At 42.1% G+C, this 15,703-nt stretch overlaps 1 protein-coding gene across 6 annotated transcripts in view; it reads right to left on the bottom strand.

The window, feature by feature from the left end:
• The window catches only part of dennd5a (DENN/MADD domain containing 5A), a 44,078-nt gene that overhangs the window by 13,428 nt on the left and 14,947 nt on the right, over window positions 1-15,703 (bottom strand). For 4 of the 6 annotated variants that reach the window (XM_030077878.1, XM_030077895.1, XM_030077863.1 and 1 more), the window contains 6 exons: window positions 15,273-15,382; window positions 13,619-14,312; window positions 6,504-6,691; window positions 5,085-5,396; window positions 2,726-2,941; window positions 2,347-2,581 (listed from right to left, as the gene is read on the bottom strand). In XM_030077878.1, the coding sequence (XP_029933738.1) occupies window positions 2,347-2,581; window positions 2,726-2,941; window positions 5,085-5,396; window positions 6,504-6,691; window positions 13,619-14,312; window positions 15,273-15,382 (1,755 nt within the window). Of the gene's footprint in view, window positions 1-1,731; window positions 1,822-2,346; window positions 2,582-2,725; window positions 2,942-5,084; window positions 5,397-6,503; window positions 6,692-13,618; window positions 14,313-15,272; window positions 15,383-15,703 lie in introns of all 6 variants that reach the window. The other 2 variants (XM_030077854.1, XM_030077872.1) reach the window with 1 other exon arrangement.

The following is a 15,703-nucleotide window of genomic DNA, read 5'->3' as shown; positions in this document are numbered from 1 at the left end:
TCAAAACTACCCTTGGGAATTTTCCAGTTTTTTTTATTTATTTATTTATTTATTTTTTAACCAATCATCCAGGCCAGCGATCATTTCCCAAGCAATTCCTGTGACTTAACAGCTGTCTTGAGAAATGCAGTAAACAATGATGAGACCACAAAGCTCATCATTGGTGGCAGAGGAGAGAGAACAAGTGAGACATGAAGAAAATATTTCACCCCAAGGCCCCAAACGAAGTGATGTGTTTTTTTTGTCTTCTAAAGCAGTGGTTCTCAACCTTGGGAAGTTAGAATATATCAGAATGGCTATTCAGTTCAAAGGCTTCACACTGGTCACTGTTAATCTGCCAATCTACAGGACGGACAGTTACAGAATAACTAAATCTTACCAGACTGGGATCCCTGAGACTACATCTTTTCAAATACAGGTCCAAGGACTGATGTGTATCAATTTTGGGGTCCTTGACACTAAAAAGGGTGAGAACCACTATGCTAAAAGACCAGCACAGCTTCAGACAGTTTTTTTTTTTTTTTTTTTTTTCAGTCTGGTCCAAGACCTAAACACGGGCCGTAACAACTACCCAATTAGCCAGGACAAAAAAGATTCAAACTGAAATGGTAATTCCAAAAGTAATCTGTAATTACATTGTATTACTGCAATTAATTAGGTTAGCTTGCATTTTTAAAAAGGCAATAGCAATATGTGATGGATTACATTTTGAAGATGACCTTACCAGCCCTGAAGAAAGGCAGGCAGGCAGGCTGCACTGTCACCATCATATGGCATTAGAGCTATGCAAGAGAACCAGAGAGACAACAGTCCTCCTTGTTTTCTTGGTTCATCTCAAAAATGTTTGTCATGGGAAACACCTTGTTGCCTCTGAGTAGCCACCACAGTGACATGAAGGAAAAAAATTAAACTCGCATGTGAAATTTGCTCTTGTTGATATTTTGGCCAACTAGCTAGAAAATATGCTAGGTGAAAAATCACTGATCCCATGAGGAATACGTACAAGAAAAGAAAGGAATGTGTGCAAAAGATGAAAACCTAAAACTGACGATGCTGATTCGACTGGGAGAAAAAACTTATCCCACGCTGTCTGGAGCTGTTACTCATAGTTTCAAGGATATGATGCCCAAAGTCTCGGATTAGAACTTATTCAAACCCACTCACCTCCGTGCTCTGTTATCACACCACCACCATAAGGATCAGCGATCATATAAAACTTCATTTGGATATTCCAGTATTGATTCTCTACTAACGATAACGTGACAAAATGTTCAACAAAGTGACTCTTATCTATTTGGTGCAACACAACACACTTAAGGAAATCTAACTTTGACCTTAGCCAAACCATGATGCCAGACTACCTTTCACACAATTATGAAAATTTATACATACATCATAGTCACTTGATAGAAAACTGAGTATCAGCACTGGACTATCCAAATCAAGTGTGATCAGTGAACACTGTTAGCATGGTTATGCTCACCAAACTTAGTATAAAGAAACATGCCTGCAATGCACAGTCCATCTCATAGAGGAATCATTCTAAATCTACAGAAACAGCTAAAATAAAATACACCACAAACAAGAAAGTTTTCTGTGTGAGACATTATTTCAGTGTGTCCTGAGCTGAAAGGAAATCCATCAGTCCCCTATGAGTGCAGCTATGCATTGCAAACACATTAAGAAACCTGCCACCAAGAGATATTTGGGGTAATGAGAACAAATTATTACTAAGGTGAGCCTTATCGTTCTCTAGCCCGATGGCATGAGGTCCGGGGGCGACAAAATCAGCTTTTTCATATCGCTTTTTAAGTGGGCTGTCTGCAAACAAGATAGCAATTATCAGTCAGTTCAGTTATCAGAATCCATCTCACAGGCAGTAAAAATTTTACAGCACCTAACTCATTTATGCTCACTGCTGTGGAAAAGCACGCTTCAGGGTTCAAACAACTCACATGGACATCAAATTCATGGAGTTTTGGCAAAATTCAAGCACTCATAATTACCATGTTTTGGGGAAAGACATGACACTGGTCAACATTAGACAGAGAAGCCTCATTTTACTTGTGTCAAGACATGAAATCATGTTCAAGTCATTCAATTTTAACGTGAACACTGCAAGTATATCAACACCAACACCTATTGCAGGGATGTGAGGCATGCATGCCAGGATGGGTACTATATTTTAATAAAATATAGAAGCTATCCATGCTTTGGAAGCCATCAATCATTTAAAAAAAAAAAAAAAGACAAGGTCAATTTATTTATTTATTTATTTTCTCAAATCCACAAACTTTAAAGGATTTTCACGGCCCAAGGAAACCTTAAAGTATTCTTTTTGCTTACCCGCCTCTTCGATGTTGGTGCACTTCTGGTACATAGAGGTGCGCAGAGTGGGCGTGCGGACGTTCAGCATGCGGATTTTATCCACACGGGCGTCAAACACCCTCAGTGTGTGCTCCTTTTCCTCATCATCATGACAGAGGATCTTACTGTCAATGAAGGAGGCAAACATCTGAGTCTCCAGGAAACGGGACAGGAAGGGCAGGTAGGGCTCTGGCTGGTCAGAGAGGAAGGAGGCCTGAAAAAAATGAAATTGAAAAATGAGTCAATCATATTACTGCGTGATAATTTTACAGCTATCCTTTATAATTTAAGTTAAAAGATATGCTTATTCACTGCATTGTGCTTTAGATGAACAACTCAACTAAGAAGCAGATCATACCTTGTCAAAGTTCTGCATCTGGTCACGGTTGCTGAACCAGGACTCCTTGTCCTGACTTGGCTGGATGACAAACACCTCGTAGTCTGCAAACATCTGTGTGAACCGGTTGGCGAAGACCTCACGCACCTGGATGTTGAGCTGATGCATCCTCAGTTCCTCCTCATCACACTGAACCCGCACATCTTTATTACTGCTGGCATCCTCCCTCACCTCCAACTGATTCACACACACATAAATACAATGCAAATGGGAAAAATAACAAAGACAGAAAGATAGAGAAAGAAGTTATGAGAACAAAAAGTTTGGTGCTGAAAATGAGCAGTCCAATGTTTTGCTTCATGTTATCTTATCTGACTGTTATCACAGGCTGCTGAAGGAGCAGCGGGGTTATGGGAAAGGAAGTGAAGGACATTTGTTTTGATTTATGGACCAAAGCGAACTGAAACACGCAGTCCTTTTTTAGCATGTCACTGCTTCAACTTTGCAGATGCCATGAATGGGACAAAATAACACTGAGGGCTCTAGTTTCCCGGCGCAGCGCGGGGTGGCGCAGTGAGGCGAACCCCGCGCAGAGCTAGTTTCGACCGGCGAAACGGCAGAGGCGGACAGTGTCCAAGTTTCGCAGGCGGAGGTTCGCCGAGATTCACGTGACGAGAACCACGTCTACTTTCAGCGCAAGGCGGAGCGGAGCCGGCGCAGTCGCAGTTTGGCTGACTGGCGCACATCACCAAAACCTCACAATCAGCACAAACGGTGCCAATCTCCTTTGATCTGACATCAGCTGTGACGGGACAGTTGATATGGAGATATATGTATGTGCTGATTGTGATCGTAGCATTGAATAGTGTTTTTTTCGGTATTTATTGCATCGTTCATGTGTCTGACATCCCGGAAGCCTGCCTGTGAGGTTTTGGTGACGTGTCCGCACTGCTCGCCGGTCTCCGCTCAACGCCTGTCTCCTGGGCTCCGCTCCGCCTGCGGCAATAGACCTCCTTGTCAGCTGTGTAAACTTTCATTACACCTTCGCGCAGCGCATTTTAAAGGCAAGGACAGGGGCTCATTTGATTGGTTACATGTGAATCGGCTGTGTCAAACCCACTCCACGCCTTCTCTCCTCCCCTCCGCCGGTAGGAGGGACGGCGGAGTACTTGCGCCACCGAGAACGGCGTGCCAAACTTGGAAAATCCGCCTGGCCACACCCAGTTGGCGAAGCGCATCTGCGCTACGCCCCCGCCTCGCCTGGTCTGCGAAACTAGAGCCCTGAGTGAAAGAGAAGCTAGAAAACAAAGTCAATCTAATGAAATGACCATATGACCCACTAACCTCGTAACATACCCCATAATTCACTGCCTTCCCCTGCCTTAATTCCAACTCAGCAATGACTGTGAATAAAAATAAGCATCTGTGAGGCCTGACCTCCTAGTTGGAAAGCTATACGCAGACCATCAGGCAATCCCTTCAGGGAAAGCTAATGCCAGCCACTAGTCCATAAGCTGATTAGGCCGCACATGCAGAGACCTCCTCTGGTTTGCAGCTAATTCATCCATCCCTCAGCCTTTAAAATGAGTACTCCATCACACCATTGTTACCAACAGCTCTGTCAGCTGCAGAGGCCAAATGGAAATTAGGCTGTATGACAGCCAATTACATCTGCTGGTAGCAATGTGAAAGCCAACAGGCTAATACTAATAACACTCAAGCAGTAAGGAAGACATTTACAGAGCTATTTCTCCAGTAGTATGCACCACATACATTCTAACCTACACAAAACATTAATCAGTACATCATCTTAATACTGCAAAAAACATTAATACAAAATAGTAACACACTGTACATGGAAAGCCATGTTTTGTTGAATTTTGTAAGGATTGTCTAAAATTTATTATTATGATTCTTCAATACTTTGTTCACTCAACAAAGATTTTTTTTTAATTTAACTGTTCAATGTGAGCATGACATATTCAAATATATGTGATTCAAATACAATTTCTGTTGGCACCAATCTGCTTCCATACGTACGACTGAATCTGATCTATGTCTGCAAAATAACTGCTAAAACAGTGATTTTATTCACCTGACTAACTCGATGTCGTGATCAGAATACTTATTTATGATTATTTGTCGTGATTATATAATGAAGAAAACTTTTTTTTGCACTTCGATCAAGCTCTTGATTATTTCCAAGCAAATCATCTTATCTCATTTTATATCACCAATTAAAGTAACAATTTCAGTGTTAACTGTTTGCTAATATTTTTGTTCATTAATCAAACAAACTAAAATCACAATATATGATTGCACACAAATGGTATCTAATGTACTATTTATCAGTCAGATTTCATCAGAGGCAATCTCTCACCTTGTCCAGACTAACGCCTGTCCTCTTGACCAGCGCCTGCAGTCTGGCGATGGTTTCATTCTCCCTCAGCAGGTAGGAGTTGAGGGGCGAGGCCAGATTGCCATTGCGTTTGTCAGAGGCCACATCGACGGAGCGGAAGCCCCTATATTTGGCCTGGCTGTCGCTGGAGTGAAGGTACCCCTCTGGAGACACGCCAAACGACATGAGCACCTCTGAGATCTCCTGAATGAACTCCAGCTTGTTGGGAAACTGGGGCAGGTCCTCCGGCAGCTCAATGAAGTGGTTGTCGATGTCCACAAAACACAGGTTGGCCTGAAATAAGCAATAAGACAGGTCCATGGTAATCGTAGTCACAACATAATAATATTCATTGTAATGTATGCAAGAGAAACCAACTAACTCTAACCCTAATACAAGCCCTGCTTATATTGCAATAGTTACGAATACTGCAAATAAGAATAACAACAACAATAATGACAGTGCTGATAATAGTGTTGATTTGTCTGTATCTGATTGGGACATGTTTACATAATGGGACATGTATCCTTCCTGCCTGCAGGAGCCGGCATTATATACGTAGCTTTTTGCCACTGTGATACAAATACTTGTATATCTGTGTACTGTATAAATAGGTGGAGCTGCTGTCTTGCATGTAGTACATGGTGGTGCATGTTAATGTCTGTGTACAGGGAGAATGCACAGCCCTGTGGGAAGCCACAAGCCAGCACCATTTTTCTAACAAGCTAACTGATAGCTCATAACTGAAACTGGCACACTATGCTGGGACTAGCAGCAATTGACCTTGAAACACTCACTACCCAGTGAGGGGCACTCAGCATGTGTAGCATAAAAAAAGATTTAAGTAGTATCTGTAGTGACTGGATGCTTCAGAGCAGCATTAAAAATTCAGACAAAAGGAACGATGAAAATACAGGGGAAAAAAAATCCCCAACAGGGCCACACGAGGACAAAAGGGAATTTATTTATTCACGATAAAACTGAGCACCATGTCAGTCTTTTGAGGTCACAGACAGGAATAATGAGTTACTAAACTAAATTAGCAGCAACAAAATCCACCTAATCTTTTTGGTTAAATTGACAAAAGTCTATAGAGGCAAGGATTGTTCTGCAATCATTTTAGTGTTGGAACAAAAAGAGGCAGGAGGCTCTAGCAGTCCCACCTCTCAACACACATGATCCAATTCCACATAAAGCAAAGAAATTAGCAGCATGCAACATTAATGCAGCCGTGAAATTAGGCTTAATCTGCATTTCACTTAATCTGCAATCTTAATTAGGCTTAATATGCATTTCACAACAGTATTGCCTTGGTGAGTGCTGGGATGGGCACACGAAAGAAATAATGGGAAGTTAAACATAACCGAGGGGGACAAAGCTGTGCCGAGTGTTTGCGCATACCTCCTGCGGGAGCTCCAGCTTGGTGCGGTCGTCCTGCCCATTGGAGTGGAGGCCCATAAGGTATGGCACCGGGGCGTCTAGGAAGTGGAGGAGGGAGGCGGGCAGAATGGGCACGTAGACATGCTGCCACTGGAACGGGAACATTAAGGCCGTGATGCTCTCTGCCACCGTCATCAGCCTCTGGTAATCTGTTTCACATACAAAGTAAAAGGAGGAGAATAAGAGACTCAAGGTAAATTAATAAAGAGACCAATGAAATCATTTACTGACATTTATTGTGGCTTCAATTCTTCCTTCAATGGCTTGGTGAACTGTAATCACTGTGAGGATAATCATTTTAACGTGATAGTTCATGCTAACTAGGGCAATGATGGTAAGGATTTTTTCTTACTGCAATGAAAAAGCAATTTATAACCTCTGTTGGGTAGTTAACTGCCTATGAACCAAACCTCCTAGTGACGTAGAACCGAGGTCCGCCTGTGGGTTTTCAGGGACACTGAACGCACTGTCTTTGTCCCATGTCTCTAAGATCTACCGTTCACAAGATATAAAATGCTGATTTCACATATCTCAAATTGACTTTTGGCCCATAAATGGTAATGAAGTCAACCCAGTGGTGGACACTGCATCACCGTAGTATTACAGTAATTCAGCTATACTCACAGCTCTGCTGCTAATTTGCTGATTTCAGAAGCATAGTCCTTGCTTTAATACCGAAACCCTTTGGCTGTGTCCGAAATCACTCCCTAATCACTATATAGTGCACTATATAGTGATTACGCCATTTTGTAGGGGTGTCCGAATGTCTAGTGATTTTTTATGTTCACTATATAGTCCACTAGATGTATCCCACAATCCACCGCAAAATGTAGTGGACATCCGATGGTCACTAACCAGGCAATATATCCCGTCATGCATTGCGGAACGGCGCCGAACAACGGGCGAAGTCGTGTCCGAAACGGTCCACTATTGAGTTCACTATATAGTCCACTACATTGAATTCCCTATATAGTGAGTAGGGAGTAGTGAGTGAGTGAGTGATTTCGGACACAGCTTTTGTCTTACTTTCTATTTATTTGTGCCAGCGCAATACACTGGAACCTATCCACAGTAATCAAAACAGTTATCTGAGCAAAAATATCGTCCTTGTGCCCTCAATAATTATATGTGTATTTTGTTTTCAGACGACAACATTTGATAAAATTTTATCAAATTTTGTTTAAGTGAATTTAGGAGGTTATTATTAGAAAGCTAACCAGAGGGACATCTAAATGACAGGGGGCTAATGGTTAGCACTGGGACCGTGCAGCCATTATCCAGCACAGCAAGAATGATGAGAGGAGCATAACATCATTACTGTGCTGCACACCACTTAGGAGGTAAGAAAAATAATATCACATTTTGAAAAATGAGTGAATTATCCCCCTCAATTTTCCTGACTGAAACAGTGTCTCCACAGTGACAGTGACCTACTGGCAAGGCACAAGTGGTTTCAACAGCATAATCATGGCACTATCCAGATGCAAATGCCTGCCAAATGATGAGAAATGTATTTAACCACCTGAACTCTGATTCTCTCTCATACATTTCTCATTTTGCTTGCTTCAATGAAAACATATTGTGCGACTATATCAAATACATATTCTGTATCTGCTAATTGCAGCACTTCACTGAAGCTACATCACACTTATATTGAATGAAATATTAAAACCCATGATGACATTGTTTTATGGCAGCAGCATTACATCAATTAGAGAATATCTAGTTGTCTTGTGTATCATTTTTTGTAATTGAGCAGGTCATGTTAAGTAGCTTTGATAACCTTGGGATCTCCACTAGAATTTTAATGTAAAGTTCTGTGGGTCTGAACAAGGCTCAGCCACACAACACACATTTGTGATGCCGAACCAACTGATGGGATCGGCAGAGCTGATGAAGTTAAACCACAGATTCAACAACTGTGATTCCCTGGAACAGCATATGGGGACAGTAGTCTCCACCATCTTCATGAAGAAGCAGAGGAAAGATAATCACTCACGATAATTCTTTGTAGTGATTAGAAAATGCCTTACCCTCTAGGAATTAAGAGGACTAACATGACAAAAAAGCACCCCATACTCTTGCAGTGCCATGACAAATCTTTAGTCTGGATGTTTCCATTATTCTCTCAGTACCTTCTAGAAGTAGAGGTGGATTTGGATACAGCTAATCTTAAAGGATTTAGCTGCTGCGATGACACAGAGAGCCAGACCTCTGGCTGACGATAGGTTAAGTTCTTTAGTCATGACCTCATACTAGTGTCATTCACGCGCAGCGTTTCACACTTAAGTCGAGTGTTTGGCATACATGTAAACCTACGTCCTGTCCTCTTCATCTGCATTCCTGCTTTATCCTATCAAGACCTATATTCAGCAGCAGCTCTGTCTCTGCTGATACAGTGCCAAAATAACTACTATTCCTTCATTTGGCCTTGCACTGATCCTCCAGCCGAGGCTCTGTCTTGGCTGCGCCTCCCCTCCTCACTCCCCTCATCAGGCTACATTTCCCAGGATGGGGACAGGAATACTAACATCGCCCGACTCGTCTTATACGAGGCTACAAAAACAAGAAGCCATTTCATCACAGAGTAAAACAAATACATACACATGACTGCATTTATACATGGACGTGCCCATAAAAAATCCTATGAATCACCATGACTATTGTCAAAAACAGTTGCAAAAAACTTGGAAAGGAGCCCCTCGTCCTCAAAGTAATACTTCATGCCAGCTTGACAGGGGACATTAAATGTGGACAGCTGAGCAATTCTGGTTGAATAAAAACACTGCACCAGATTACTTCATTTCTAGCTCCTTCCTATCCAGTGATGCTAAGTTTATGCATTCAAGATGGATAAGGATCAATAAAAAGTGGGTGTAAAATCTGATAGATAATTATTCAATTTTCAATTTCACCTGACTACATCATAAAAACAGGCTCACAGTGTCATAGCTACACAGAACTCCTGAGGGATATACAATATATATTACACATGCATTCTGTTGTGTGGAGAAAAGACGAGTAGCAGATTAGAAACAGAAATTATTTACTTATTTTTGATGAGTTATTGTTTTTATTTGATCCTAAGCAAGTGGAAAAGTCACACTTTGTCTATCTTGCATACCGTTAGTCCTCATTTACTCGATTTTGTTCCAGCAAATTTCTGTACTTGACTATTGCTACCTCTCTGAAACTTGCTATTCTACCTTCTGTCGGTGCAAGTGATCAAAGGTAATAATTAAAAGATAATAAAGGTAAAATAAATAATGCCTAAAGAAAAAATAAAACAAGAGGTTTAAAAATGAATGGTGCTGAGGAATTAATCAAAATATTATCAAAATCACAATATGTCCAAGTGCAATATCTAAATTGAAGGACCAGCAGTTTTTGATTAAGGCAAAATGGGTAGCACAGTATGATTATAAATGAAGTATTGTGGTGCTACAGAGATGCCCCTGGACTACAAATTGTGTTTTCAAGGCATAACAAAACATGCTTGTTTGGCAGAGACCCCAGCAAAAATCACACATCATCATTTTAATAGTTGTTCCAGTTTTTCCAGTATGATCCAAACTATGATCCAAAAATGATCATTCCCACTAAAAACTGTGAAACACATTACAGTTGCAATCTCTATCGAAATAACTGAAATGTGATTTTTTTTTTTTATACATATATCATTAGCATTCAGCCCTAGTCTGGAGGAGAGGTTGTGAAAAATTGATGGGGCAAGAATGACAGCAGGGTTGCAACTCAACCAGGTACAAATTTGATGTGGAGTGAAGTCGTGGTGGGATTGATCTAATAAATCTGGTAGAGACATAAAAGTGTGCTCAGTGTTGTCCAGATTAATACCATTCACTAAAATCCATAGCAAAAGAAAATATGACTGTCACAGCCCTGCAGTGTGCTTGCGGTGTTTCTGTCTCTCTGTTTGTACAGTTCCTGTCATTATGCATATCTGGCCTGTTTGCTCCTTCAGCTCCATCAATATAATCCACCTATTCAGTTCCTCTGCCATCTTCTCTCCAAAATCAGTACATAGTCGGTCCATCACCTCTGTTTTGCTTGTCTTGCTGCGAAACTCCAAGTAAAAGACTTTTAACCTCAGCCCTGCCTGTGATGTCTGCATTTGAATCTACCTGCCTGCATCAAATGCAGCAAAGTTTGAGACCTTTATTGCACCTGATAGTCTTCCCCCTCTTTCTCACTGAGTGATTTCACTCAAACCATTACAGCATGCCGCAAGGGTTGTCTGAGCATAGCTAAGATAAACAGTGCTTTGTCTGAATCTTAGCAATGCCTCCCCCATTAAAACTGATCAAATCTACATTCAGAGCTCATTTGAAACACAATTCAAATTAAAGCTCTTTCCAGTGGATCACACATTGACAGCCAAAGCTTTTAATTGTGTTTTCTGTGCCCCTGATTTTTGCATTTAATCACCACTCTTTGGCAAAGTAGCACTAGCCCTGACAGTTTCCATCGTTTGGACAAAAACACACTTGTCAATTGACACATATCAGATCTGAGGCAGCAGGATATCTAATTATCATCATCAACTCTACTTCACAAGATAAATGGAGGTTATCACAACCTATATTACACCTTCATTAACAGAATAGGGAGGTTTCCTGAGCTCACCAGTGATGCTTGGATACACGACAAGCTTCCCTTGCTCTCTATGAGAGGACAAGCAAAGCAGCAGATGTTTATTTAAACAGCATTTCATGTACGACTTTGTGGGACAGACACTGGCCAGAGACATTTTTTAAAAATCAGAGTTATAAATTACGGCATTATATTTAGCACACGACACAGAGTCATCTCCTTATTTGCAGAGCATCCCTTTCCTCAGGGTAAGACTCTGTGTGTGGCTTTTTTCCCCCTAACAATCCCTCATCTCTTCTCAGTGGAAAATCGCCAGGGCTTAACTCTACACAACGCTCTTCACACATTCTGCAGTGATGAGCCTTGTGGCGGGGAAAAAAAGGCATGATGTCACTTCCAACCAATAATAATCATCCTGCATCACTGCTATCCTCCTTGTCTAACGGTTGCCTAGCAACACCACAGCTTTGCCCCTAAAGAGCTTTTCCCTGTGGCCCCTGGCGTTTTGTAAACAATTTACCTTCCCTTGCAGCTGTAATGGATCCAATCACCACGGCAACTCCAGCATCCTTAAATAATTTCCTTGCTGCACTCTTCCAATGTCCAATACAGTTTTCAGTATTACATAAAGCAAAATGGTATGAGTGCCAACTTTTGTAAAAATCCACAATGCTCAGCAAACAACAGTCTCAATTAATTTGATCTGTATTGTGCAACTAATATTCATGAGCTAATATTAATGGGGATACTGGCTACTAAAGTTTAGAGCTGGCAAAGGATCTGGATTTTGGTTACTGTGGTTTTTATCAAAGGCTCCCCTGGAAGACTTCTTATTTTAGAAAGAACCACAGGGAAAACAAAGAGGGGACTGATCAGTGCTAACAAAAATGGTCCTTCACAGCACCCTGCTGTAAACCAGCCTGTTTACCCCAGCAGTTCAAATGTGCACAAGCATAGCAATTCTCACACAGGAGCCCCTCTCTCTCACACAGGCCTGTGATGAGTGAGGGGACTAACATTTACACAAGCTAGAACTCCCAGTGCACTGCTTTAATGGAAGCACTAAACACGTTATATAATCTGCTGGATAATAGTTCTACTAAGCATACCAACTGTGTTGCTGGCCACAACCTCACATTTTCTGTGCCCTATACCAAAAATGTTTCAAATCTACATGTTTATTTAGCGGACCACAATGAAATAGTACACAACAGAGGTGCAGCATAGACACTAGGAGTAACATTTGCCCTCCAGTGTACTCATTCATTATGTTTAGCGTTCTGGTGAAAGGCACCTCAGCAGCATGTAATGTCAAATTCATCTTGAAAATTGCAAAGAGCTCCACAGTCCGACAGACACTGAACACAACACTGAATCATACTGTGTATTATGGCCAGGGTTAAACAACCTTTTATTGAGCTCCAGTGAATAAGGAACTCACACTAATGAAGTATCACCCTGAAAACAAAAGGCTTTATCCGCATCTTTTTACTATGGGCCAAGGTCTCAGTTTATTGGAGATACAATAATGACTGAAAAGAATTCAAGCTGTTTGCTTCTCCTCAGTGATGAACAAGGTTACACTGCTGACAACCTCAGGGCAACAATGACCATTTCAGGTTTTTCATCTTTGACAGCTGAGAACCACTCAAATGAGTCAAGATTCAAAGATTCATTACAGCATATGCGAGGGAGAAGCAACTCTTTCATCTGAAAAGAGTCTACAGACCTTTTATGATTATCCTTCCTATGAAAAGCTCATAACAATCTGAAGGTTAGACACCTGACAGGCTGAGAAAACAGTGGTGTTCAGTATCTTTTAGCAGCAAAGGTATCCCATTGTCAGGGCTGACCTCAAGGCCACAGATCATCCATTCATATTAGTGTTGGCCACACAATTGTAACATGACTCCAGATGTGGTTTTCCACTGTGTTACGCTGAATCTTATCTGAAGCATTTTATATTGTTTGCCCTAGAATTCTGGTCCCACAGACAGTAAAGGTCTGATTTTATGAGCTAATTTCACTATGTTTACACTGGAAATTACCTGAAATAGCTGTTACGCATAATGCACTGATTTTTTTACATTCTTCTACCCCAACTCTTTACACGTCATGTATTGTACTACATGGAAGCATTGTGAGATTATATAGAGCTGCGATTGAAATGCAGGCCTGGCCACTTCCTTACTCGGTTTTGAAAATCTGATAGTAAAGTGAGCAAAATGTGCCTTTTATGTGTCAGAACCTGTCACTCAAAGCTCCTATCTGCAATTTGTGCGATGCCCCAGCGGTCACAAAATGGATGAGTCAACATTGTCCTCATTTCGTACAGACTCAGTGTTGCTGAGTCGACACAGTTGGCATGGATATTTACTGTGGACTGTGTCAACTCAACCATTGTCCTATTGCAGAAATGAAAACTGCAGAAATGAGATTTCAGCTATGGATGTTTAGCTACTTACGCTGTGAATAGAGCAGTATCTGGATCTCCAGGAGGGCACAGGTGAAGAGCTGAAGAACATTCTCCACCCCGAGCAGATCAAACATCTCACTGAGGGCAAAGTCAAAGAGCGGCAGCTCAGCTGTACTCGGCCTCTGGCACACCACCGGCCCATAGACGCCTGAGAACTTGAGGGAACGTCCCGAGGGCGGCAGGGGAACTTCATATAGGATGTTGTAAATGTAGCTCTCTAGGGGAAGGGGCGGCGGCTGGGGGGAAGTGACAGCCTGGTGGAGTTGCTGCAGCACCTTCCTGCAGGCCTGGGCAAAGGCCATGGGTGTAATCAGGCAGATGCACTTGGACACGTACAGCGTATCGCGACTGATGTCGTATGAGTTGAAGCGCTGCAGGCGAGAGATTGCGGGGGAGGCATGGAGTGTGGGATGCTGGGAGTGCTGGCGGGGGAGGGAGTGTCGCTGGTCCTCAAGTCCTTGTGGTGAAGTGGGAGTGTGCAAGATGTCATACTGCTCTGCATTGTGCATGTGGTAGAGGGTCTGCATCGCACTGCAGATCTGCTTGCTGGTCACCTCTTCAAAGAAGGTGAAGGCGAAACCGTAGGTCCGAGAGCCGTCCTCTCTGGTGATGATGAAGGAGTGGAACTGAGGCTCCCGGGAATCAACCTGCGTCCGGAAGGACAGACCCTTTGGCATACAGAGCTAGAGGAGAATGGAGGGAAAGGGTGTCAGGTTGTAGAGGAGATAGACCGGGACAGAGCAGAGAGTGATATTTAGAAAGAGTGGAATCTTGTTCATCCTTGGAAATGAAGACTGTTCAGCAGCTACTAGACCTGACTGTGTTCACTTCATTCGTAAAAATCAATTTGGCTAGTATAAATTAGGGGTGTAATCAGTGTTTCCCCTAGGATTCTGGCTTTCGTGAGGGGGGATGTGCGCGCGCTTTGCGTGTGCACTGTGCGTGCGCGAAAATTTTGGTCGTGAGTAACAGAGGCAGTAGTGCTTGAAACGCCCGTGTCCGTTTGGCTTGGACTGGAAACACACTCATCTTCGTGGTGATGAGTCGATTTGAGCGTGCCATTTCAACCAGGGGGATACCGCTCTGCTCGGAACTCGTACCCGCGGCTGTAGTGCTTGGAACGCCAGTGTGAGTGTCTATTTGACCTGGTCCAGGGACCGGAGGAGTACAAACACACTCATGTTCACCGCTGGTGGTTGACTCAGGCTGTCGTACCGTGCATTTAAAAAACGCTGATATTTTCGCCTGTTTTTCAGGCGGCTGGAGCCGACGTGACATGAATTATTTATTTTATTTTATTTGAAAATCAGTTAAATTAAACTGAATTAATTTAGTGTGACTTTTAGGCGAGGTGGGAGGCTCCGTTGGTGAGGTGCTGCTCCCCACCAAAAGAATGATAGGGGAAACACTGGGAGTAATGATTCATGTATTGTATCAATGCAGTGAAGTCAATCCATCAGTCAATCTATAAAAAGGGATAGTACTGCGATATATTGCATGTTTATTAATGGATATAAAATGTTGGCACTGAATCAAATAATTGACTCAAACTGTACTTCACAAACTCAAATGGAATTTCTTTGTTCTTAAGAGCAAAACATGAATTCAACCAAATCAATGTTAAGCTACCCCAGAGATCTTACCATGCCCACTGCATCCTGGTCAAATGGGTTCCACTCGACATTCTCCGGATAGTGTGCTAGAACTTTGGATTTAAAGGTTCTCCGCAGTGGACTCTGCTCAAAATTCTCACCTGAAAGCAAGAGAAAAAGAAAGTGCAAAAACAATCAGAAAAAGGTCAGCCAAAAACAGGGAAGGAGCATAGGAAATATTAAGGTCTTATCAGAGGCAGGCTTGAGGTGGCAGGCACACCTCAAGAAGAGAAAGCATATTTATCTTGAGAGAAAGACTGTATTGCATCATATAAAGCTGTCAACTTGCATCCTTGTCAAAAGAATAAAGGAAAAGCACCACAATAAAATAATCAAACTTATGGCAGCTCTAAAATCCAAATGTTTAACCTGGCTGATTTTGTCAAAGCAAAAAGAGCCATCCAATGTTAGACAAGCCAAAG

This window comes from Myripristis murdjan, chromosome 3 (genome assembly GCF_902150065.1).
Source record: "Myripristis murdjan chromosome 3, fMyrMur1.1, whole genome shotgun sequence".
In the NCBI taxonomy this organism is placed as follows: Eukaryota; Metazoa; Chordata; class Actinopteri; order Holocentriformes; family Holocentridae; genus Myripristis; species Myripristis murdjan.
This window is presented reverse-complemented; position numbering and strand designations above follow the sequence as displayed.